This window comes from Ailuropoda melanoleuca, chromosome 1 (genome assembly GCF_002007445.2).
Source record: "Ailuropoda melanoleuca isolate Jingjing chromosome 1, ASM200744v2, whole genome shotgun sequence".
NCBI classification, from domain to species: Eukaryota; Metazoa; Chordata; class Mammalia; order Carnivora; family Ursidae; genus Ailuropoda; species Ailuropoda melanoleuca.
In genome coordinates this window covers 161186227-161212432 of record NC_048218.1, presented here as the reverse complement: position 1 = coordinate 161212432, position 26206 = coordinate 161186227, and the positions used below count along the sequence as shown (strand labels likewise).

Sequence of the window (26206 nt, the reverse complement as noted above, 5' to 3'; positions counted from 1 at the left end):
AAGCAAGGCATTGAAGCTGGCAATGATTTCTTGAATATGATACCAAAACTACAGTCAACAGAAACAAAAATAGACAAAAGGAACTACATCAAACCTAAAAACTTCTATATGTCAAAGGAAACAGAGTAAAGAGGCAGTCTATGAAATAAGAGAAAATATTTGCAAATCATATATCTGATAAAGGGTTAATATCCAAACTATACAGAGAATTTCTACAATTCAACAAGAAAACAAATAACTGGATTAAAAAAATAGGCAAAGAAGGTGCCTGGGTGACTTAGTCTGTTAAGCAGTCAACTCTTGGTTTTGGCTCAGATCATGATCTCAGGGTCCTGGGATACAGCCCAGCTCTGATAGAGCGTGTCAGGCTCCGTGCTCAGCACGGAGTCTGCCTGTGGATTCTCTCTCTCCTTCTGCCTTTTTTTTTTTAAAGATATTTATTTATTTATTTATTTGAGAGAGACTAAGCGAGAGAGAGAGCAAGCGCACAAGCTGGGGGAGAGGCAGAGGAAGAGGGACAAGCAGAGCCCCCGCTGAGCAGGGAGCCCAATGTGGGGCTTGATCCCAGGGCCCAGGATCATGACCTGAGCCAAAGGCAGACGCTTAACCGACTGAACCACCCAGATGCCCCTAAATAAATCAATAAAAAAATTAAAAATAGGTGAAAGACTTTAATAGACTGTTCTCCAAGGAAAATATACAAATGGCCAATAAGCAATTGAAAAGATGCTTAACATCACTAATTGTAAGAGAAATGCAAATCACATCAACAAGGTATCACCTCACACCTATTAGGATGGCTACTATCAAGACAAGAAAATAAGTGTTGGGGAGAACATGGAGAAATCGGAACCCTGTTGATAGGAATGTAAAATGGTGCAGCTGCTATGAAAAGTGGCATATACGTTCAACACACTAAACATGAGCTGCCGTTGACTCAGCAATCCCACTTCTAGGTATATATCCAAAAGAATTCAAAGCAGGATCTCAGTGAGATATTTGCACACCCATTTTCACTGTAGCATTATTTACAGTAGCCAAAAGGTGCAAGCAACCCAAATTCCATCAACAGATGGATAAAGAAAATGTGGTTCATACAAATAATGGAATAGTTTCAGTGTTCTGTAGTTCTAGAGACCTGTTACACAACAATGTGAATGTTGTACACACTACTTAACACTACTAAACTATACACTTAAAAATAATTATGATGGTAAATTTAATGCTATGCGGGGGCCTTTTTACAGTAAAAAATGTGAGCTATTATTAACTTTTAGGCTTTCCTTTCCCTATGAATATACACTTCCCCCCAAAATTGGATCACATTGTACTTAGGATTTTATAATAGGCTTTTGCCCATTGACTACAGAATAAAAGCCTTTCCAAGTTATTCCCTATTCTTTTAGGTCATTTAGAAAAGTTGTCTAGTATTCCAATATATGAATCTACCATAATTAACAGATTTCCTGTTGCTGGACAGTAGATTATTTTATCCTTAGGAATAATACTGTGTACATGTTATGCCTTTTAAATAGCGTTAATATCAGCTGTTTTCTCTCTCCTCTTCTAATCAGCTCTCAGCTGTTAGAACCAAGCTAGCTTAATCAGTTTACTTGTAATAAAACCTTGTTTGCAATTCTGTCATTTGCTCCCATTCTAGGTAAACAACTGTTGCAGCAGCTGTTAAGGGAGGCGGTTTTGCTTATTTGGGGGTATGCTTTCCAGTTAGACCAGCTCTCCCAGAATTGGTTCTTGCCTCACTGAATAAATCCAGATGGTGGCACATACTCTTGTGGTTGCTTTTTCCCCTTCCACTCCCTCTCAGGGTCTTAAAACCCAGTCTACTTGGCCACCACCTCATTGGTAGCTGTTTCTGATTTTCTGAAGCCCTGCAGCCCCTTAGCTAGGTCTAGGAGTTCAGGCCTTCTTGGCATCCTGATACGGTATGCATGCATACTGCTGGTTTCTACTTTGTGAAATCCTTCGCTTTAGCTTCTCACACTTTTGGGTAACCCATAGCACTTTGTGTTTTTTGACAACTGCACTATTTGACCACCTTGGATCTAAGTTCACCATGTTGTGTGTGTGTGCATGTGCGCACACGCACAAGCACATAAAGTAGACTTCAACAATTACAACAAAACTCCCAAATCACATATTACTAAGCAGCCTAAATGCAGCTAGATAGGCTCCTGTTTCCCAAACTTGTTTATAGAATCTCATAAAACACTTGGTAAAAAACACATCCCCAGGCCTAGCCTAGTGGCTATATTATTCTGGATATGTAATTTAACAAATACCTTGGGTGCCTGGGTGGCTCAGTTGTTAAGCATCTGCCTTCGGCTCAGGTCATGATCCCTGAGTCCTGGGATCGAGTCCTGCATCGGGTTCCCTGCTCAGCGGGAAGCCTGCTTCTTCCTCTCCCACTCCCCCTGCTTGTGTTCCCTCTCTCACTGTCTGTCAAATAAATAAAATCTTAAAAAAAAAAAAACCCACCAAAACCCCCACAAATACCTCATGTAATGCTTATAATCAGGCAAATTTGGAAACACTACATCCTTAATTTGCATCCTTAGAGCCTCTGAGCCACTGGTAAGTTTGACTGGGACTCACAGGAGACTGGTAAGCCTGGTAGCATAGGGTTTATTCCATCATGTAGGAAAATCCTAGGAGTGAACTATAAGTTGGAATAAACATTGGAAACTCTTTAGAGCTTGAGACCAAAGCAGGAACTTAGAATCTTTTTACTCTTTCTATACTAAGGACGGTTGCAAAAATACACCCCTTGGCTACAGATTCTATCCCAAATTTTCAGTTTCCAGAAGTGTTAGCTGGGAGTCATACAGTTCTTCGAAAGAAGTAACATAGAATCTGGATCCTCTGAGGACTGAATTCTCTGCATAAACACTAAAATCATTTGGGGTGCATATGTTTTATTAGGAAAGATTCTATTTTCACATTAAAAAATCAGCTCAATCTCAGATCTGTGTCAGGTAACTGTTCTGTAGTGCAAACTATGTCATTATGTAGGCTTGAGAGAGGAGAACAGACCTCTGACACATAAGCCTCAACTCATGACAAGTCTTTGGCTTCTTGGATCAACTGTATGTATATATACAAGATTTTACTCTTTCAATCTGAGGGAACAGGGAGATCAAAACATGTCTGAGAATTCTAACAGAAGCTCACCAGAGCTGATGAATCCTGATCCCACTACATACACTGTTACTCACATGAGACCACAATTTCCATTGCTCCTACAATCTGCCAACTTGATGGGATAATATGTGGAATAAATAGAATTATACAAAAGTTAGGCCCCGATAAAAATCAGTCTAAAATTGTTGAAGAAAACTCAAATGGTGGTCCATGAGAGAGTCAAATTGAAGGGGGAACAAAATTATGAGGAGAAATGCCTTGTAGGTCTGAAAAATAAAAAGAAGTTTAACAACTGTCATTTCTCTGAGAGAATTTTCTTTAACATGAAGGATAGTCATGCTACTGATGTTTATTTGGTAAGTAAGCTAAATATTTAAGCATTTTTCCCCCTAATGGCTTTAGAAATGATCTCCTTCCTAAAAAAAATGTTTAAAGGTAAACCTTTAAAGGGTAAGAGAGTAAAGTGATATAGAATGAGAAAAGCACTTTATTCAGTGCACACTGACAGCTTTTTTCAATTCCATTCATAATTAAAGTTAAAAAAAAAAACTCTTGCTGAGTATTTTTATGCCTTACTTAGAAAAAAGTATTGAATTTCAAGACCCCTAAAGTTATTAATGAAAGCTTATATTCCTTATAAGTATATATGTACATATATACATATATATTTGAACCACTCAAAGCAATTTTATACAAACCACTCAAAACAATTTTAAGGGATGTTCTTTTCTGTATTTAAAATTGTCCTTTCAAATATTTAGAAGTGCCGTAGGTGGTGGCTTTAAAGGAATTTTTCCCAGAGTAAACTTCTTGGATTGAAATTGCTCCAGTTCTTCTCCTGTTAGTTGATCCTTGGGTGTGAATAAATCATTATCTGTTGTGGTGCTACCATTTGAGACTGGGAGAGAGGTGGATATGCTACTATTTCCAAGGGTGTTGCCGGATGACTTGGAAAAAGCAGTGTGAGCATGTGAGCCTAGACTACCAAAACCAGCCACAGAACTGCCACTTCCAAAGGCCGGGGCCCCTGGAGCTCCAAAAGAGCCTGCTGCCATGAAAGGTGGAAATCCTGAAAATCCAGGTGATCCAAAACCAGAAGCTGCAGGACTTTTGAAAGAAAATGAAGCAGCAGATGTGACTGCAGGTTTCCCAAATCCAAACGTTGGAGCAGAAGTAGTGATGGCAGAACTGGCAGAGGATGCAGCTCCGAATGCTGGAGGATTCCCGAACACAGAAGGACTTCCAGAAGGGGCAGAGGCAAATCCAGAGCTTGGTTTAAAACTAAAATTCTGAGCATTAGCACTGCTTCTGTTATTCACTGGAAAACCTACAAAAAAACAGAAAAAGGAAAAAATAACCTATTATAGTCAGAAAATGTAGCCATATTAACCACCCCTCCTTTTTTTCTTATTTCTGCCATGTTTGGATGTTAAGAAGCTTATTGGATGGAAGGAAAAGTGAAAATAAGAAACTAGAACAAACCCACTAAACGCTGTTGTCCTATCTTTCTGTTGCACTGATCTCACTTGATTGTCCTCACTCATGGAGACAGCTTTGAGAAACCTCTGGCATGAGGAGGTGGACTTTCACTTTCTGCCTCAACCCCAAATAAATCAGCTACATCCATTAGCAAAGAAGTAACTCTTTCCTAAGCTATATTCTTTTAAGCAAATGTAGAGTGGTCACTTCATCTCAGTTTCCTCCTGTATAAATGGAATGATTCTCAAGTCCCTTCCAGCTCTCAACTAAGATGAATCTGATGAAATCCTACTTTAATAATTGACATCTCTAGTTTTTGGCTAAAATTTTTCCTGAGTTCCCATTTTTATTTTTATACTTTTTATGACAGTTCAAACACCTCAGTCCTAATTTGCCTTTTTGTCTCTGTGAACCACTGTTTACCTCTGTATCCTAATTTAAAACAATTTTTCTTTTAAAGTAAAAAAAAAAAGGTGATACAGTATTGTCACTTGAGACAATACTATACTGTTATACACAGTGAAAAGAAGGTCCTCAACGTGCTGCTACCATAGCTACTATGTATTCCTATAAAACTTTTGAAAACCATTCCTAAAATATACTTTGAAAGCCTGAGCCATAGGGTCTTTCAAAAAACGTGCCCAGTCTGACCCCTATTTCACAAATGATTGATGAGACAAATTCTTTGAAGCTCCATTATAGAAGGTAGTAGAATCGGCAAGGATGATTTAAAAATCACTTAAAGAGAGGGAGGAAGATGGTGGAGGAGTAGGAGACCTTAGTTTTGTCCGGTCCCTGGAATTCAGCTAGATAGCTAGCTAAAAAATCATTCTCAACACTGGTGAACTCAAGTGGAGAACAAAGAAAAAAATTGCTGCAATTCTACAAATAGAAAAGTGACCACTTTCTGCAAGGTAGGAGATGCGGAGAGCTGAATCCAAGGTGATGTATCAGAAGATAAACCGCGGGGGGAGGGAGCCTCTGCAAGCCAGCTACCCGAAAGTGATAGAGCAAGGGAGTGCAAAATAAGAACTTTTAGAAGTCTGCTCAGGTGAGGAAGTGCAAAATGCGAACTTTTAGAAGTCTGCTCAGGTGAGGCATATCCCTGCCTGAAAGGAGCTCAAGTGGTGAAGTGGGGCAGAATCCTAGGTGGGACAGTGTGATCTTAGGATCCCAGGGGGCACAGGAAGACCTGAGTGTGGCAGAGTTCCCAAGCATCAGAGTGGGGAAGCCAGCTGCAAACTTCAAGCTCAGGAGTGGGCTTTCTGCTAGGTGTTGCCATAAACCGCGAACTGTGGTACAATCGGGCAACCGTTCTCTGAGCAGGGGCTCAGGAAGCAGAACTGTGGCGAGACGCCCCGCTTCTTCCCCCAGGGAGGAGTGGTGCAGGTGTGAGCCCCAGGAGTCTGCAGGGTTTGGAGGCTTGAAACAGAGTTGCGTGCCTGAGATACAAACACTCAGTCACAGGCTGGGTGAGCACAGAGTGCTGGCAGAGACCAGGGAGACAGCTTTTCGCTGAGGGTGCACTGAAGAGTTGGGGGTCTGAGCTTTTAGCTCTGGGGCTGGAGATTGGGAGGCCGCCATTTTCATTCTCATCCTCTAATGCAGCATGGAAAGCCTTCAGGGAACAAAAGCCACACAGAGCAATCCGGAGGACTTACATTTAGCCTGGCCCCTTGGCAAGGGCAGAACAATTCTGTCCGGGACAAAGACATCTGAAAATCGATGCAACGGGCCCCTCCCCCAGAAGATCACGAAGAACATCCAACTAAGACCAAGTTTACCCATCACAGAGAACTGCAAAATTTCAGTGCTGGGGAAAATAGTATATAGAATTTGTGGTATTTTCTCATGATTCTTCAGTCTTTCATTTTTTTTTAAAAGACTTTATTTATTTATTTGACAGAAAGAGAAAGAGAGAGAGAGAGAGTGTGTGTGCACAAGCAGGGGGAGGGGCAGGCAGAGGGAGAGGGAGAAGCAGGCTTCCCGCTGAGCAGGGAGCCTGATGTGGGGCTCGATCCCAGGACCCTAGGATCATGACCTGAGCTGAAGGCAGATGCTTAAATGACTGAGCCACCCAGGTGCCCTACAGTCTTTCAATTTTTTTTTTTTCCTTTTTCCTTTTCAACCAATTTCTTATTTTATCAACACTTTTAAGTCTTTTTTAATTTTCATTTTTACATTACATTCTATCCTTTCATTATATTTAATTTGATTTTTGTACATACATAAGTTTTTCTTTCTTTACAATTTTGGGATCTAGTTTTCTAACAAACAGACCAAAATACCCAGGATCTCTTGTATTGCTCTGTTCTGTTCATCTGTCTGATTATATTCTCTCTCCCTCTCTTTTTTTAATTTTATTTTTGGTTTTGGGTCTCTTCTGATTTGTTTACCGTATACTTTTCTGGCATCATTGTTGCTATTTTAGTATTTTGTTCTCTCATTCATCTATTCTCCTATGGACAGAATGACAAGACAGAAAAACTCACCTCAAAAAAGAGAACAAGAGGCAGTACTGACTGCCAGGGACCTAATCAGTATGGATGTAAGTAAGATGTTGGAACTAGAGTTCAGAATAACGATTATAAAGATACTAGCTGGGCTTGAAAAAAGCATAAAAGACACTAGAGAATCCCTTTCTGGAGAAATCAAAGAACTAAAATCTAATCAAGTCGAAATCAAAAAGGCTATTAATAAGATGCAATAAAAAATGGAGGACCTAACAGAATTAATGAGGCAGAAGAGAGAATTAATGATATAGAAGACAAAATGATGGAGAATAAAGAAGCTAAGAAAAAGAGAGATAAACAGCTACTGGATCATGAAGGGAGAATTCAAGAGATAAATGATACCATAAAGCAAAACAGTATTAGAATAACTGGGATCCCAGAAGAAGAGGAAGGGCAGGGGGGAAAAAGGCATATTTGAGCAAATCATAGCTGAGAACTTCCCTAATGTGGGGAACAAAACAGGCATTCAGGTCCAGGAGACACAGAAAACCCCCTCAATATCAATAAAAATAGGTCAACACTTTGACATATAATAGTGAAGCTTGCAAATTTCAGAGACAAAGAGAAAATCCTAAAAGCAACTCAGGACAAGAGGTCCTTAACCTATGAGGGTAGAAACACTTGACTGGCAGCAGACCTATCCACAGAGACCCGGCAGGCTTAGACTGGCATGATATATTCAGGGTGCTAAATAAGAAAAATATGCAGCCAAGAATACTTTATCCAGTAAGGCTGTCATTCAGCATAGAAGGAGAGATAAAGAGCTTCCAGGACAAACAGAAACTAAAAGAATTTGTGATCACTAAACCAGCCTTGCAAGAAATATTAAAGGGGATCTGTAAGTGAAGAGAGAGCCCAAAAGTAACAAAGACCAGAAAGGAATAGAGACAGTATACAGAAACAGTGACTTTATAGGTAATACAATGGCACTAAATTCATATCTTTCAATAGTTACTCTGAATATAAATGGGCTAAATGCCACAAAGGACAGGGTATCAGATTTGTTAAAAAAGCAAGACCCATCCATATGCTGTCCGCAAGATATTCATTTTAGACCCAAAGACACCTCCAGACTGAAAGTGAGGGGGTGGAGAACCATTTATTATGCTAATGGACATCAAAAGAAAGCTGGGGTGGCAATCCTTGTATCAGACAAATTAGATTTTAAACCAAAGACTGAAATAAGAGATAAGGAAGGACACTGTATCATAATAAAAGGGTCTATCCAACAAGAAGATCTAACAATTGTAACTATTTATGCCCCTAACATGGGAGCAGCTGTTTATATATAAAACAATAACAAAATCAAAGAAACACATTGATAATAATACAATAATAGTAGGGGACTTTAACACCCCACTCACTGCAATGGACAGATCATCTAAACAGAAGATCAACAAGAAAACAAGGGCTTTGAATGACACACTGTACCAGATGGACTTCACAGATATATACAGAGCATCCCATCCTAAAGCAACAGAAAACACATTCTTCTCAAGTGCACATGGAACACTCTCCAGAATAGATCACATACTGGGTCACAAATTAGGTCTCAACGGTACCAAAAGATTGGAATCATTCCCTGCATATTTTCAGACCACAATGCTTTGAAACTTGAACTCAATCACAAGAGGAAAGTTGGAAAGAACTCAAGTACATGGAGGCTAAAGGGCATCCACTAAAGAATGAATGGGTCAACTAGGAAACTAAAGAAGAATTTAAAAAATTCATGGAAAAAAATGAAAACGAAAACACAACTGTTCAAAACCTTTGGGATGCAGCAAAGGTGGTCCTAAGAGGAAAGTATATAGCAATACAGGCCTTTCTCAAGAAACAAGAAAGGTCTCAAATACACAGCTTAACCTTAAACTTAAAGGAATTGGAGATAGAACAGCAAATAAAGCCTAAACCCAGCAGGAGAAGAGAATTAATAAAGATTAGAGCAGAAATCAATAAGATAGAAACCAAAAGAATAGCAGAACAGATCAATGAAACTGAGCTGGTTCTTTGAAAGAATTAATAAGATCGATAAACCCCTGGCCAGACTTACCAAAAAAGAAAATAGAAAGGAGCCAAATAAATAAAATCACGAATGAAAGACGAGAGATCACAACCAACACGGAAGAACTACAACTATAAGATTATGAGCAACTATACGCCAACAAATTAGGCAATCTGGAAGAAATGGATGTATTCCTGAGACACATTAACTACCAAAACTGAAACAGGAAGAAACAGAAAATCTGAACAGACCCATAACCAGCAAAGAAATTGAAGCAGTCACCAGAAATCTCCCAATCTCCCAACAAACAAGAGTCCAGGGCCAGATGTCTTCCCAGGGGAATTCTACCAAACATTTAAATAAGAACTAATAATGTCTATTCTTCTGAAGCTGTTTCAAAAAATAGAAATGGAAAGAAAACTTCCAAACTCGTTGTATGAGGCCAGCATTACCCTGACCCCACCATAAAGGAAATTACAGACCAATATCCCTGATGAACATGGACGAAAAAATTCTTACCAAGACACTACCCAATAGGATCCAACAGTACATTAAAAGGACTATTCACCATGACTGTGTGGGATTTATTCCTGGGCTGCCAGGCTGGTTCAACATCCATAAATCAGTCAATGTGATACGCTATATTAATAAAAGAAAGGACAAGAACCATATGATCTTCTCAACAGATGCAGAAAAGGCATTTGACAAAGTACAGCATCCTTTCTTGATTAAAACTCTTCACAACATAGGGATAGAGGGAACATACCTCAATATCATAAAAGCCATCTATGAAAAGTGTACCGTGAATATCATTCTCAATGGGAAAAACTGAAAGCTTTTCCCCTAAGGTCAGGAACACGACAGGGATGTTCACTATCACCACTACTGTTGAACATAGTACTAGAAGTCCTAGTCCCAGCAATCAGACAACAACAACAACAACAACAACACAACAACAAATAAAAGGCATCTGAATCGGCAAAGTCAAACTCTCACTCTTTGCAGATGACATGATACTCTATGTGGAAAAACCAAAAGACTGCACCCCAAAACTGCTAGAATTCATACAGGAATTCAGCAGCATATAAAATCAATGCACAGAAATCAGTTGTATTTTCTATACACCAACGAGACAGAAGAAAAGAGAAATTAGGAAGTCAATCCCATTTACAATTGCACCAAAAACCATGAGATACCTAGGAATAAATCTAACCAAAGAAGCAAAGGATCTGTACTCAGAAAACTATGGAATACTCATGAAAGAAAGAGGAAGACACAAAGAAATGGAAAAAAGTTCCATGCTCATGGACTAGAAGAACAAATATTTTAAAAGGTCTATGCTACCTAGCGCAATCTATATATTTAATACAATCCCTATCCAAATATCATCAACTTTTCTCACAGAATTGGAACAAATAACACTAAAATTTGTATGGAGCCAGAAAAGACCCTGAATAACCAAAGGAATGTTGAAAAAGAAAAAGCTGGTGGCATCACAATTCCGGACTTCAAGCCATATTACAAAGCTGTAATCATAAAGACAGTATCGTACTGGCACAAAAACAGACACACAAATTGATGGAACAGAATAGAAAACCCAGAAATCAACCCTCAACTCTACAGTCAACTAATCTTCGACAAAGCAGGAAAGAATATCCAATGGAAAAAAGTCTCTTCAACAAATGGTCTTGGAAAATTGGACAGCCACATGCAGAAGAATGAAACTGGACCATTTCCCTACACCATATACAAAAACAGACTCAAAATGGATGAAAGACCTAAATGTGAGACAGGAATCCATCAAAATTTTAGAGGACAACACAAGCAACAACCTCTGTGACCTCAGCCGCAGAAACTTCTTGCTAGACACATCTCCAAAGGCAAGGGAATCAAAGGCAAAAATAAACTACTGGGACTCCATCAAGATAAAAAGCTTTTGCACAGCAAAGGAAACAGTTGACAAAACCAAAAGACAACTGACAGAATGGGAGAAGAATTTGCAAATGTCTTATCAGAAAAAGGGCTAGTATTCAAAATCTATAAAGAACTTACCAAATTCAACACCCAAAGAACAAATAATCCAATCAAGAAATGGTCAGAAGACATGAACAGACATTTCTCCAAAGAAGATCCAAGTGGCCAACAGACACATGAAAAAATGCTCCACATTACTTGGCATCAGGTAAATAAAACCAAAACCTTGAGATACCACCTCACACCAGTCAGAATGGCTAAAATTAACAACTCAGGAAACAATAGATGTTGGCAAGGATGTGGAGAAAGAAGAACCCTCTTATACGGTTGGTGGGAATGCAAGTTGGTGCAGCCACTCTGGAAAACAGTATGGAGGTTCCTCAAAAGTTAAAAATAGAGCTATCCTATGACGCAGCAACTGCACTACTGGGTATTTATTCAAAGGATACAAACACAGGGATTCAAAGCGGCACATGCACCCCAATGTTTATAGCAGCATTGTCCACAACAGCCAAACTATGAAAGAGCCCAGATGTCCATCGACAGATGAATGGATAAAGAAGATGTGGTATATATATACAATGGAATATTACTCAGCCATCAAAAAATATGAAATCTTGCCATTTGTAATGACATGGATGGAACTAGAGGGTATTATGCTAAGCGAAATAAGTCAATAAAAAAAAAGTCAATCAGAGAAAGACAATTATATGATTTCACTCATATGTGGAATTTAAGAAACAAAACAGGAGGATAGGGAAGGGGAGGGAAAATAAAACAATGAAATCAGAGAGAGACAAACCATAAGAGACTCTTAATCATAGGAAACAAACTGAGGGTTGCTGGAGGGGAGGGGGTTGGGGTAACTGGGTGATGGACAGTTAGAAGGGCACATGATGTAATGAGCATTGGGTGTTATGTAAGACTGATGAATCATTGAACTCTACCTCTGAAACTAATAATACACTATATGTTAATTAAATGAATCTAAACTTGAAAAAATAAAAATGTAAAAAATAAAATAAAATGCCACTTAACACACCTTCAGACTTTATGATCTAAAACCTCTAAAATCCTATGTTTCTAAAATTAATGAAGTCTTGCATTACTTTATCATTTACCTGGTGATCCAAATGTTACTGCTTGTGTACTGCCAAATCCAAATGCAGGTGCTGCTTGATTTACTCCATCCTTTACATCTGAGAGCTTTAAAAAAAAAAAGTAGGCAAATAATAAAGTAATTGATGAATAATTCTCAATTAACTTTTCTACACACTTTACAGCCAAATTCAACTTTAAAAATGTACACTTAAAAATATGTTTAACATAGAAGAATGCCCACAATATGAACATGCACAGAAAAAGATGGACCAATCTCAATGAGGTAAGAGCAACTGGCTAATGAATTATGGGTGATTTTAATTTTATTTATGCTTCTAAAATATTTTCTAAATTTCTTCAATGTATATATTAAAATGAAAAATTTCTTCAATGAATATAATATAAAATTAATAATACATTTCAGTTTCTATAACTTGATTATCAAGAAACCTAGATTTCACGTAGAGGGCCTTTAGAGGCTACCCAATCTACTTACTCTAATACTTGAACTGAAGTTATTTCACAATTACATTAAAAGCTTACTGTTAAAATCTAGTAAACATTTCCTATTCCCGGAGAATACTTTCTGTTCTTGCTATTTTCTACTCTAGAAATGTCTTTCATCTCTGCATAATGAAACCTTAATCTCCCTTTCTTTCTTTCTTTTTTTTTTTTTTGTTAAGATTTTATTTATTTATTTATTTGAGAGAGAAAGCATGAGCGGGGAGGGGGGGTGAGGGGCAGAGGGAGAGGGAGATGCAGACTCCCTGCAGAGCAGAGAGCCCGATGTGGGGCTTGATCCCAGGACCCTGAGATCATGACCTGAGCCAAAGACAGACACCCAACTGACTAAGACACCTAGGTGCCCCTTTGATCTTCCTTTCAAGGAACTTTTCTCTCACTCTTTACCTCCAATAATCTTTTTCTAATCGATGCAAACAGATATCATTTCTCTCATTTGGAAGCCTCAATAGCATTTTACAAAAATCAACTTCATTGAGGTATAGTTTATATGCAATAAAATGAACCTGTCATATATATATTTCAATGAGTTTTGACAAACTTACAGCCACCATCACAATCAAGATTTAAAACATCTCCATCACCTCTAAAAGATCCCTTGTGTTCCTTTTCAGTCAAGCCTCTCCCAAACCCTAGATACAGGGAATGACTCATCTCCTGCCTATCACTATAGATGAGGTTTGTTTTCTTTTTTCTAAAGATTTTTAAAAATTTATTTATTTAAGAGAGAGACTGAGCAGGAGGAAGAGGGAGAGAGAATCTGAGCAGACTCTGCACTGAGTGCAAAGCCCCACGCAGGGCTTGATCTCACCACCCTGAGATAATGACCTGAGCCGAAATCAGGAGTCAGATGCTTAAATGATTGAGCCACCCGGGCACGCTGATGAAGTTTGTTTTATTTAGTTTTTCATATAAATGAAATCACATAGTATGTACTTTTTTTTTTTTTGTCTAGCTTCTCTCGCTCAGTGTAATATTCATTAACAGGTAAACAGATAAACATATTAAATACATACCACCCTAGATTAAAAGAACAAAGAATGAACTACTTGGCATAAAGAATGAACTACTGGGCGGCTCAGTCATTAAGCGTCTGCCTTCAGCTCAGGGCATGATCCCAGGGGCCTGGGATTGAGCCCCGCATTGGGCTCCCTGCTGCACTGGGAGCCTGCTTCTTCCTCTCCCACTCCCCTTGCTTGTGTTCCCTCTCTCACTGGCTGTCTCTCTCTCTGTCAAATAAATAAATAAAATCTTAAAAAAAAAAAAAAAGAAAGAATGAACTACTGATACATGCTAAGCCCCTTGTGGGTGGACTGTCCAAGACCCTCACCTATGCAGGGGCCCCTAGAAAGCTGGCAAAGTGCAAGGAACTTCTAACCCCAAGGGAAGTTCTGTAGTTCTTTGCACTCAGTTATCCCTTCTGCATTAGCAGTGGTGATGGTGGGCCACCTCTCACTCAGGGACAGAATATGTCCAAGAAGTCTTACAAAATTTAAATGGCATCATAACAACTAAACAGTGAAAAAAATTAGTTTACCCAAGAGTCTAACTGTTTAGGAAGTACATATTTAAGGAACGGCTGGGGTGCTGGAACTGTCACATAGTCATTTACTAAGTTAGGCAACTACAACTCTCATACCCTTTTCAGAAAGTAGAAACATAGATCACCTGGGAAACCATAAAAATATTATTTCAAAATAAGGTTCTTAAGAAGTTTTTATGGGAATAAAACATCATAACTTTATCGACAGAGATAATGAATATGCTACAGTCAGGACTATGTATCTTTGGAGGCAAGTGGGTATATATGTACTAAAGGCATTTCTGTATAAGTCAGGGAACATATGGTGTTTTTTAGTCACAAAAGTATACATTAGTCTAAATGTGTATTCAGATCATTTTTCAGAGCAATTACTTTGTAAATGCTGATAACTTTCTATATTTGAATTTATGCAGTATTTTCAAAACTAGACCACCAAAGTAAAAAACTCTACCTTAAAAATAGTTTTAGGAAAGCAAAGTTATCTGTGCTTTTCTGACTACGGAACAAAGAGAAAGCAATTCCAGGTCTGTGACTTTAAATGATGATACAGTCTTGAGAATGTGTCTATCATAATTCCTGACAGAGAATTTTAGTTTTGCTTTCCAAAGTGAAATTCTCTGCAAAAAGCAACAGATAAGATACTTCCCATAGAAAACTCTCTAATACTCACCAAGGCTATGTTAGTTGATGTATTTAGATTCTTCAGTTCATTTATTCTGCTTCTCCATTGATTTATTAACTGCTGGAGGGAATTTAGCTGAAGAGAGAAGACAGAAAAATAATGAGTCAATTTTGAGTGTTTAAGTTTGTTTCTCCAACAACTTCATGTCTTTATTTGCCAAAATCACAAAAAGTTTATAAAACATTTTATGGCCCATAACTTGCACAATTTGCCCAAGATGTTCCAGCTGTAGTTCCCTCCCTGTTCTCCAACTCCTTGTGTCACCTAGTTGAGAATCTCAAGTATGTGGCAGCACAGAGAGAGTTATATCTGGATGGGAGGCAAACATGTGTACTAGTTGAAATGCTTGATCATGACTGTAGACAACACAAAAATACAGTTTATGTCACTTCCTTTAGGCACCAAACTTATTCAAGCCCAGCTTTTTTATTTTTATTTTTTGACATACGTGAGAATGTTAATACGTATAAACAGACTTGTCTTTTTTCACTTTGTTTTTCTAGCATTCATCATGGTGTCTGCACCTAAGAGACGCTCCATAAATGTCAAATGATGAAAGGGTCTGACTTCTAGGACTGATCGCTGGAAAATTTGTAATAAAAATAGTGACATTCCTAGTTATATAGTCAAAATATATTATTACCATTTTAGATAACCAACCAATTTCAAAGAAAGTAATTTAGAAAATAAAAAAAGCCTTGTCTTGAGAAAAATTTAGACCTCATCCACTTTGCCAACATACAAGCAAGCCACTATAAACAGAGAAGACAGTAATTAACAGCTAATCTGGTATCAAGGTAGATGAATAGGAAAAAAACTTACATAACTCTGTAAGTTATTGCTGGTTAAGAAGTTATGGTATTCAAGCCTCAACTCCTCTGGTGAAATGTCTGTAAAACCTGAAGTGAGGAATCAATTGGAATCTTTAAAATAAATACCAATACTTTTAATAGTATAGTAAAGCTAGAAGCGCTAGACAAAATATGCTGATGTTGATCATAAGAAATCTTTCATAATCATAAGGAAAAATTTCAAAGCCTATACTCTTATGTTGAACAAAGTATAAAATTAGAATAAAATATAATTGGATATCTGATTTTCAAAGGGGGAAACTTTCTAAAGATAAATGGAATGGAAGGAATAACAGAAAGAAAGGGTTGACCACATATACATTCAAAATTGTCTAAAAAATATTCTGTATGCCAGAAACTATAATAAGCAAAATTAAAAGGCAAATGGTAAACTGAGAAAACCGTGATTGCAACATATATGATAGAAGAGCTAATGTCAATGTATAAATAGTACTTACAAATCAATAAGAAAAATAAGTTAATATGGGCAAAGATAATAAACACCCAACTCACAAAAAAATTCAAATAGCCAGTAAATAAGTGAAATAAAAAAGTTGAATTTAAAAATACAACGAAAAATAGAGATAAAATACTTTACTTAATGGCAAAAATTAAAAATGGATGGTATTTATTGTTATTAAGGGTGTGGTAAAATGGATATTCTCCTGAATTGCCTTTAAGGGAATGAAAAAGATACTTTTCTGGGAGGAAAATTATCAATAAGCGTCAAGTGCCTTAAATATGTTCACACCTTCTGTCCTTAGTAGAATTTCTAGGATTTAACCTCAGGAAATAATTAGACATATAAACAAAGAGTTTTATGTATAAAGATGTTCATTCTAGTATTTTTAGTAGTAGAGACAAACTGAAAACAACAAAGTAGAATACAAACTAGACTATGATCCTAATTTTATATATTTATATGTATACAGGAAATATGGTTGTGTGTGTGTATTCTGAAAGAAAGACTCTAAAATGTAATATTTGTTTTCTCTATGAGATCAGGTGATCTTTCTTTTATTTACATATTTCTATGTTTTTCAAGTTTTTTATGGTAACAGACATAAGTTTATAGTTAGGAAAACTTTTAAGAAAGTTCAGGATGTTCAGGATATTTTCTACAGAGAATTAGCTTGTAACTCAGACATCACTAACTCCATGGACCCCACACCCCAGAATAAAGAAAAGGCTAACCGTTCAAATCAGAACCTTGGATTCTCCTAACAACTTATCTTTATACCATCTTTATTAACTGTTCAGGCCAAAAAAATCTAGGAATCCCGCTGCATTTCTCTTTCTTCACATCTAATTAATCAGCATCCTGCCAGTTCTTACTCTTAAAACGGAACATGGATTTGACCAATTATGTCTCCACTATGAATAACTATAACCTAGGTAGTCACGAGCATTTGTCTCCTAACTCATCTCCTTGCCTCTATTTTGCTTCCCACCCCCACCACTCCCTACACACCATTTCTTTTCACACAATAGTCCAAGTGAGTTTTTCCTAATCAGATCATGTCCTTCTCCTGCTTAAAGTTCCACATGGCTACCTAGTACAATTAGGCCCAACATGACTTGGCTCCTGGCTGACTCCACGGCCTTATGTCCTCTGACTCTTTCCCTAGTTCACTCTCCTCCAGCGGTTCACGTCTCACTAGTCCTCAAACTTGCCGATCTTATTCCTACAAGGGCCTATGCACTAGTTATTCCTATTGCCAGGAATGTTTTCCCCAAATATTCCAATAAGTGACACCTTCTTTTCACTTAGAACTCAGCTTCAATACTGTCTCCTAAGAATGGATAACCACTCTGACTAAAGGAATACTGTCCCTCTAGTTACTTTCTCCTCCTTCCAGTTGTTCATCCTCTGAACCACAGGACATGGAAAATTATGTGACTATTTTCTCAATTCTCTCAAGGGGACAAAAGTAGTATCATTTTAGATGCACAGGAAAAGTTAATTCATTATAATTGATGTCTAAGGACAGCAGCTGGGAGCCTTGGTGGCTCAGTAGGTTAAGTGTCTACTTTTGGCTCAGGTCATGATCCTAGGGTCCTGGGATTGAGTCCTGCATCGGGCTCCCTGCTCAGCAGGCAGTCTGCTTCTCCCTCTACCTCTCCCCGCTGCTCGTGATCTTTTTCTTTCTCCCTCTCTCTCAAGTAAATAAAATCTTAAAAAAAAAATTAGGACAGCAGTTCTCCAACTTTTTAGTCTCAAGACCCAAATATGTTCTCAAAAATCATTAAACAATCCCAAGGACCTTTTGTTTACATAGGTTATATATATCAATATTTACCATATTTAAAATGAAAAGTAAGAAGTACAGAACATATTTATTAATTCACATAAAAATAAGAAACCAGGGCACCTGGGTGGAACAGTCGATTGAGCATCCAACTCTTCATTTTGGCTCAGGTCATGATCTCAGGGTTGTGGGATCGAGCCGTGTCGGGCTCCACACCCAGCTTGGAGTCTACTTGAGATTCTCTTTCTCCCCCTCTTCCCCTACCACTCCCCCTGCATGTACTCTCTCTCTCTCTCAAATATATAAATCTTAAAAAAAAGGAACCAATTACACATCAACATAAATGAAGACTATTTTTCAAGCAAAAAATAAAAATTTAGTGAGATGAGCATCATTGTCTTATGTTTGTAAATTTTTTTATATATACCTTAATTTAAGAATATTTTATCGCTAAAAAATGTTAACCCTCTTCTGAACTTTCAGTGAGTCATCAGCTTTTTGCTGATGGAGGGTCTGTTTGTAAATTTTTTTAACGTTTGACTTTAATAGAAGACTGCTGCATTATTATATCTGCTTCTACATTCAATCTGTTGTAATATTCTTCTTTCACACTACACCAAAACTTGATAGGTTGTAATTTCTTAAAGGTTAGCTATAATGCAAACTCAAACCATATTAATTAACTTTTTGTACTATGATATTAAATCCAGTATTTATCTTACACTTGGAATGGATTTTTCAGCCATGCATAATTTTCACTTGAAAGCTTGAATTTTGTCACTGTCAATAAACAGTCAGTTATTTTCTTTGAAGTGACGGGTTCACTTCATTAGTTTTTTTAGAAAATGTTGCCAAATACCTAAGTCTAGATGACCCCAGTTATCATTCTCTCAAGTAAAAATTGTGAAAAAAGTGGCTAGTTCAGCTCACAACTCAAATGATAACTTCAGTGCCTTCCCTCAAGATAACCATCATGTGAGTATGTGGCAGAAGCACTTTCTGTGCGCTTCCCATCTTGTCACACAGATGAAAAAAGTGTGCACTCAAGGGTCAAGATTAATAAAATCAATATTTTTACCTCTTTATCAAAAATTTTAAGTGAAAAATTAATAAAAATTTTTTTATTGGGGTGCCCGGCTGGCTCGATCAGAAGAGCATGTGACTCTCGATTCAGGGCTGTAAATTTGAGCCCCACTCTGGCTGTAGAGATTCCTTAAATAAATAAAACTTAAAAATTTTTTTTGCATTGACTACTATAGTCTGCTAGTATAGTATGTTGCCTCTGCCTTGATTCATGCTTAGATGTAAGGGGTTTTACTCATCAATGTTTTTGCACCAACAGTGCAAATGTCAACAGAGTGAAAATGGCAATTAATGTCTTAGTACTATTAAGAAAATTGAATTTTGAGCCTTTAAAAGGGTCTCAGGAATAGGGTTGCCAAGTTTAGCAAATAATAATACAGGATGCCCAGTTAAATTTGAATTTCAGATATACAACAAATACTTTTTTTTTTTTTTTAAGATTTATTTATTTATTTGACAGAGAGAGACAGCCAGAGAGAGAGGGAACACAAGCAGGGGGAGTGGGAGAGGAAGAAGCAGGCTCCCAGCGGAGGAGCCTGACGTGGGGCTCGATCCCATAACACCGGGATCACACCCTGAGCCGAAGGCAGACGCTCAACGACTGAGCCACTCAGGCGCCCCTACAACAAATACTTTTTTAATATAATTATGTCTCAAATATTAAATGGAATATTCAGATACTAAAAATATTATTTTTTAGGGGAGCCTGGGTGGTTCAGGTGGTTAAGTGTCCAATTCTTGGTTTCAGCTCAGGTCTTGATCTCACGGGTTGTGGGATCGAGCCCTGTGCTGGGTTCCTGGCTCAGCAGGGAGTCTGCCCCGCCCTCCCCCTCCCCCCTCGTGCACTCTGTCTCTCTCTCTCTCTGGAATAAATAAATAAATCTTAAAAAAAAACACTACTGAAATTATCTTATTTATTTGTATTACTTATTGTCTCCCTGCCTCAAGAACATAAGCTCTGTAAGGGAAGGACCTTGTCTGCCTTGCTCATCACAGCTTAGAATAGGGCCTGGCACAAAAGAAATTCTGTAAGTGAACGACTGAGTGAATAAATAACTAAAGACTGGTGTGACACCAATGCTCACAGGGAATGAGCAGGTAGAGCTGAGACAGAGCAGGGATTCCAGAGTTCTGAGGGACTGCAGGGGCTCTTATCTGCTAGGTACTTGCTGTTTACTCAATGGGGCAGAGGCCCTGGACCACCCAAAGTGGGATTAGAAAAGTGTGGTGTTGGGGCACCTGGGTAGCTCAGTCGTTAAGTGTCTGCCTTCAGCTCAGGGCGTGATCCCAGAGTCCTAGGATCGAGCCCCACATGGGGCTCCCTGCTCTGCTAGGAGCCTGCTTCTTCTTCTCCCACTCCCCCTGCTTGTGTTCCCTCTCTCGCTGGCTGTCTCTCTCTGTCAAATAAATAAATAAAATCTTAAAAAAAAAAGAAGTGTGGTGCTCTAGGTTTCCACTCAGAAGGGGCTTAGGGACTATGGACCAAAGAAAACAGGAGGAAAAAGGGTGTTTTTGCTATCCTATAGCCCATCTAAAGCTCTTTACCTTCACATATTATCTCTAGGATAGGTCTCAACATGCTTTACGAAAAATAACTATCTTTAGAAAGAAATATAGGGAGGAAAGGGAGAACAGAATAGGCAGCCAAGGCCTTAATGGCAAGTAGGATGTGAGTCTTCTATTCATTGCAGGCAGCTAAGAGGTTCTGAAGTTGCACCTATAGGGAAGCAAGAAAGCAGAGACTCTTTGGGGGCTTACAGAATTAAAATTGTGGTGGGTACTGATTCAGTATCTTCTCGTGAGAACTACGTATCTTAAAAGAACTGTATCTTCTAAAAACAAAACAAAACAAAACTGTATCTTCTAATATCTATCTCTACTTTAAACAATGTCCAAACCTTCCTAACTGTAGCTAAGTTTGTGGTTAGTTTACTTGGCATGATCTTGGTTTTAGAAAATAAGAGTTGTAAAATGTATATAAAAACATACAATTTCTCAATTACCTGAAATATTAGGTTTCTTTTTCATTGGCGAATAAACAGAAAACATCCACTGCCCTGATGATTCCCAAATTTCCATATCTTTTATAATTCCTTCCCTGGGGGAAAAAAAAGAGCAAAGGATCTTTTTCATCTGCTTAAAATTTATTGTTTATAATTTTCAATGATTAAAATTTTAAATTGTAGTAAATATATAATTTCAGATTTTTTCTTTTTTTTTAAAGATTTTATTTATTTTTAGAGAGAGGGCACACATGCAAAGGGGGGGGCAGAGGGAGCAGCAGACTCCTCACTGAGGGTGGAGCCCAACACAGGGCTTAAGCTCAGGACCCTGAGATTACAACCTGAGCTGAAATCAAGAGTTGGATGCTTAACCGACTGAGCCACCAGGTGCCCCTAGATTTTTCCCATTGTATTTTCTGAAGAGTATTCTTTAAAGCACAATTTATGGACTAAGAACTATATTTCATGATTTTAAATATTATATCAAAGAAGTTCACAGCTTCAGTTTTTCAGTAAACTGAGCCATTAACCAATACATTTAGTAAGTGAGAACTATCAAACTATACATATTTTAAAGAACTAAAATAAAATATATAATACTAACTTCAATTTTTCTTTGTTCATTATCATAAACATCAATGATCATTTAACTGGAACAAGACAGAAAGCACCATGTTAAGTAATATAGAACCATAAAATTTTTAAAGTGGGTAGGACTTTAGAGATCATTTTGTCTAATTCTCATATTTTGCAAAAGGGGAAAACAGACCCATGCCCATATAGTTAATTTATTGGCAAAGCTGTGGACAGATTTGACTCTAAATTAAATGTTTCCCTCCCCCATCCAGAACGTTACAATTAATAAAAGGGTAGCTACCAAAGAGATACTGTATTAAATTCAGGATTTTTACAACATCAAATACAGGAAGGAAGGCTTTGTTTGCTTTTTTACTTTAAAAAAAAAACCAATTGTATATGATACATGGCTCAAAATGTTTACCACTCATTCTAATTTATTATGGGAAATAAAAGAGTAACGACTATATTTAAGTTCTGTCCTGGGAGCTGAGGCAACAGTTACGGAGAGCCAGGGACTATTTTGGCAAGAGTCATACATTCTACCGTGTCTACCGTGCTCAGGAAATAATAGGGACTCTACTCCACAGTAATGAAGGAAATCAAATGAAACCAGTTTCAATGGAGCAGCTGAAGTAAAAGTTTCAGAAAGAAAAATACCAGATGCTGTAAGTGACCATCAAGAGTAAAAATTGCTTTAAATTACCTCATACTTTGTAAAGAACTAATAATTTACAACAAACTTAAGCAGAACTACCTTAGAAAGATATTCACAATATGGTATTATCAATAGAAAAATGGAAAAAGCATAATTAGCCCTGAGAAGTCACTGTGCTGGTATGGAAAGGTGACATAGTTTTAAGTGAAATAAAATATACTATGACATATGCAAAATAGTGGTTATCTCTGAGTGATAGGATCATGGGTGCTTTTTCTTCTTCTGCTTATTCTGATTTTTTAATAATGTATTACTTCTTTTTTAAAGAAAATACCGTAGGTACTTTTGAAAAAATTTAGCAAATCAGTAGTAATTTCTCTGAAGGCTTCCACTTACAGAAGTTTCTTTTCATCTTTCTGCCCATCAGAGCTGGGTGAAGCAAATGGGTTCTGGGACAATCCAAATCCTCTGTTCCTGCTAGTTGAAGCTCCAGAATCGAAGGAAACGAAAGATGGCTTTTCTTGATCTCTGCTGCCCCCCCATGGTGTTGACTTGGAGAAACTGGATGGCTGGATAACACTGGAAGATCTTTGGCTGGTGGTATTCCATCCACGTCTGTTACTACCTGAAAATAAACAATAAAACAATTTTATGGGAAATTCTTCTTTTAAATGTCTAAAAATTTCATTATATTATCTTACTATGTGCAGACATTATGCAAAGATTCAACAAGTATCACATTTCCACTCATTTTAAATCACAAAACTCTTCATTTTTGACTTAGTTACTTGTAACTGACAAATCATGTAATGGTCTAATGGCATTTTTTGTTTAACAAGACTGAGAGGACTGCAAATCCATAAAATAATAATGATATATTAGTAAGTTCAGCTGATATAAGCTTATTAAGTAAACAATTGCTTGATAGTAGATTTAGGATGTATCTTAAATCATAAGTCCTTCAGGATAAAAAGCTGTCTTTTACCATTCTTTGCTCTCCTACTGGGGCCTATACGGTAGTCAAGTCTGAAAAATGGACAATGCATTAAAGAGTTTGTTGAATATAAAAAATTAGATTCTACCCTCCGTCTTTGAAAAGATGCTTAAATCTATTTGACTTACTCTTCCCTCTGGGAAAACACCAGCTACCCACCTATCTTCCACAGGGTGATTATAATTTACATGTGAATAAAATGCATTCAGTTCTATTAGCAAATTCTATTATTTCATAATTATCACAATGAGACAATAAGACTCTCTTCCCATCTCAGACAATAAGACTCTCTTCCCGTCTCTGTAAAACATCTTGGGGTGCCTAGGTGGCTCAGTTGGTTAAGCATCTGCCTTTGGCTCAGGTCATGATCCCAAGGTCCTGGGATTGAGTCCCGCAACAAGCCCTTCATCAGGCTCCCTCTTCCCTCTTCCTCTGCCCACCACTCCCCCTACTCGTGCTGTCAAATAAATTAAAAAACATCTTAAATACATTGAAAATAAATAAATAAAAAATCTTATTACTTAAACTACCTCATTTACTCATCACTTCCTAGTTGGGGCCAGGATAATTTGCCTTGTTCCTGACTGAATTAAGAGATATGCCATTAAATATATTAAAAACTAGAACAATGGGAGATATATTCATTCATGAAAATTCATCTCCCAACTCTAAAACTACTTAATAAAACCCAAGAGAAAAAAGAACAGATTGCTGGGCCAGATCCCTCATTTAAGGGTTAATGATATTTTATTTTTCTGAAGTTCCAAATCCTTTGGGGGATGACACACTGAAGTAGTTCATTTTTTCCTTTGTATATAGCTTTTGGCCTTCACTTATTAATTATAGAAGCATTCATTTCTGGGAGATAAATACTGTTTACTTGATGAGTTTTATTTATACTTTCTTCATCCATCAACCCATTCAATATTTTCTAATTACTACATCTAGAGTGAATATCCACAGAATGTCAAATATTAAGTAACACTTTTCCAGGAAATACAGTCACAATTATCAGACCCACAGTCCTAATTTTTGGTTTGGAATATTTCACAAGACTAATTGTGGGTGATGCAAAAGGGCTGTCTTCAAGAAGAGGGATCAGACGTGAAACCACAACGCAACGTAGATTAAGGGTCAGACGAACAGTCCTAAAAGAGGGTAGGGAAGGAAGGGGAAGGGAGGGGGTCAGCATCTTGTGATACTTTTTTTTTTTTTTAAGATTTTATTTATTCATTTGACAGAGAGAGAGAGCGAGAGAGGGCGAGCACGCACAAGCAGAGGGAGTGTGAGAGGGAGAAGCAGGCTCCCTGACGAGCAGGGAGCCTGACGCCGCCTCGATCCCAGGACCCCAAGACCATGACTCAAAGACCACGACCTGAGCCGAAGGCAGACGCCTAACCAACTGAGCCACCCAGGTGCCCCACTTCGTGATACTTTAAGTACTACGTTTCAATCCTAAGAAAATAAAAACCTAACTATTCATCTGACCTTTAAAACCTTGTGTTGCGTGGTTTCATTTCTGATCCCTCCTCTCCTTGGACACAGTCCTTTCACATCGTCCGCAAGTGGCTTAAATATTCCAAAAACTTTGACAATGACTTAGACCCAGGAAGTAGGTCAACGCGGTCCTCCACACCCCCTTCCCTCATAGCTCAGAGTTCTTAACTAGGCAACCCACCCTTCCAGTTTTACCTCCACTGTTACAGCATACCGTATAGCTTTGCAGCTATTATTAGATTTTTCAAAGGAGTTTGCGACTTCCCCAACTAGCGTTAAGAATCCAGGCTTTGACCCCAGCTGCTAGCCTCTTGAAAAAAGTTTAGTAAAAATTATATTTAGGGTGTCAAGGGGAAAAAAAACCAGTACCCAGAAGGCAAGGAGGCGTCTGGGTCGACCTACACCAATTCTCCGGACCATTACCACCCACAGACAAGGTAGTTTTGACACGTACTTCCGACCTAAACTCGTTGTTTCGATTAGTACCCTGTCTTCATGCCCTCAGCAACAATCAGCCGAATCCCTACACAGCCGAGAAGAGCAGCGGAGAGAACCTGAGCCGGGCTCGGTGGGCGGGGCCGAAAAGGGGACGACGCGGGCACGTCAGCGTCACTTGACTGGTGCGCGGCCGCGCTGCGCCTAGCGGCAGGCCCTAAGTCGGACACCGGTTCTCAGCCCGACGGCGCTGGCGCCAGGCCTTCCCCTGCTCCACCAGCCGCGCAGGATAGAGGAGAACGTCACCTGAGGGCTGTTGCTGCCGTCCTCCGCCCGCACCCGCGGCGCCGGGATGTTCGTTCCAGCACCGGTCTCCAAAGCGGCACCGGCCTTGAAGGAAGAACTGACAAATGGTCATTGCGACAGCGTCGCCCACGGAACGGTCTTCAGTCAGCACCCTCAGCGGCGGAGAACCCAAAGCAACCGAAGGTCCCTCCCTGTTACCGTGACGTCATCTTCTCGCGCCTCCCCCCCTTGTCCTGCCCTGGGATGAGAGGCGTGGGTTTTACCCAATAGGATTTGAGAAGAGCGGGGCGGCCCCCCCACTCACTGAGTTGGACTTGGGAAAGCGGAATGCTTGAATGGTTAACGTGGAGGAAGAGGCGCGTTTGCGTATGGTGCGCGGCCTCGGACTTCAAGGAAAGCTTAAGGGTCCGAAATGAGAGGAAAGCAGGTTAAGGAAATTTAGATTTTCAGCAGGGGGCCCTGGAGGGGTGGAATAGTTGTGGTTTGAAAGACCGAGTTGTATTTTTCATTTGTACTGTTGAGAGTAAAAATCCTCGCAGCCATTCGTCAGGTGGATAACGGATAAAAGTTATAAGGTAA

At 38.5% G+C, this 26206-nt stretch overlaps 1 protein-coding gene across 3 annotated transcripts; it reads right to left on the bottom strand.

Moving 5' to 3' along the window:
• Window positions 1-651: 651 nt before the first annotated feature.
• NUP42 (nucleoporin 42) lies at window positions 652-25837 on the bottom strand. 3 transcript variants are annotated; one of them, XM_002921328.4, is made up of 7 exons: window positions 25628-25837; window positions 22792-23020; window positions 21162-21256; window positions 15798-15874; window positions 14964-15050; window positions 12249-12333; window positions 652-4486 (listed from the first exon to the last, which is right to left on the bottom strand). In XM_002921328.4, exons 1-7 carry the CDS (start codon window positions 25737-25739, stop codon window positions 3909-3911), a joined length of 1263 nt encoding a protein of 420 aa, XP_002921374.1. In that variant the 5' UTR covers window positions 25740-25837; the 3' UTR covers window positions 652-3908. The 3 variants fall into 3 exon arrangements, with proteins under 3 accessions (XP_002921374.1, XP_034525061.1, XP_034525063.1); XM_034669170.1 differs by lacking the exon at window positions 25628-25837 and adding an exon at window positions 25341-25580; XM_034669172.1 differs by lacking the exons at window positions 21162-21256; window positions 25628-25837 and adding an exon at window positions 25341-25583.
• Window positions 25838-26206: the final 369 nt, after the last annotated feature.

What these genes read in the sequence shown, in the direction of transcription:
- NUP42 (XM_002921328.4), bottom strand. Translation starts at nt 25,739, where the DNA reads ATGACCATTTGTCAGTTCTTCCTTCAAGGCCGGTGCCGCTTTGGAGAC. An exon ending in AAAGAAACCTAATATTTCAG is followed by an intron (nt 15,875 to 21,161) that starts GTAATTGAGAAA and finishes TCCTCACTTCAG; the next exon opens with GTTTTACAGACATTTCACCA. An exon ending in CATCAACTAACATAGCCTTG is followed by an intron (nt 12,334 to 14,963) that starts GTGAGTATTAGA and finishes TTTTTTTTAAAG; the next exon opens with CTCTCAGATGTAAAGGATGG.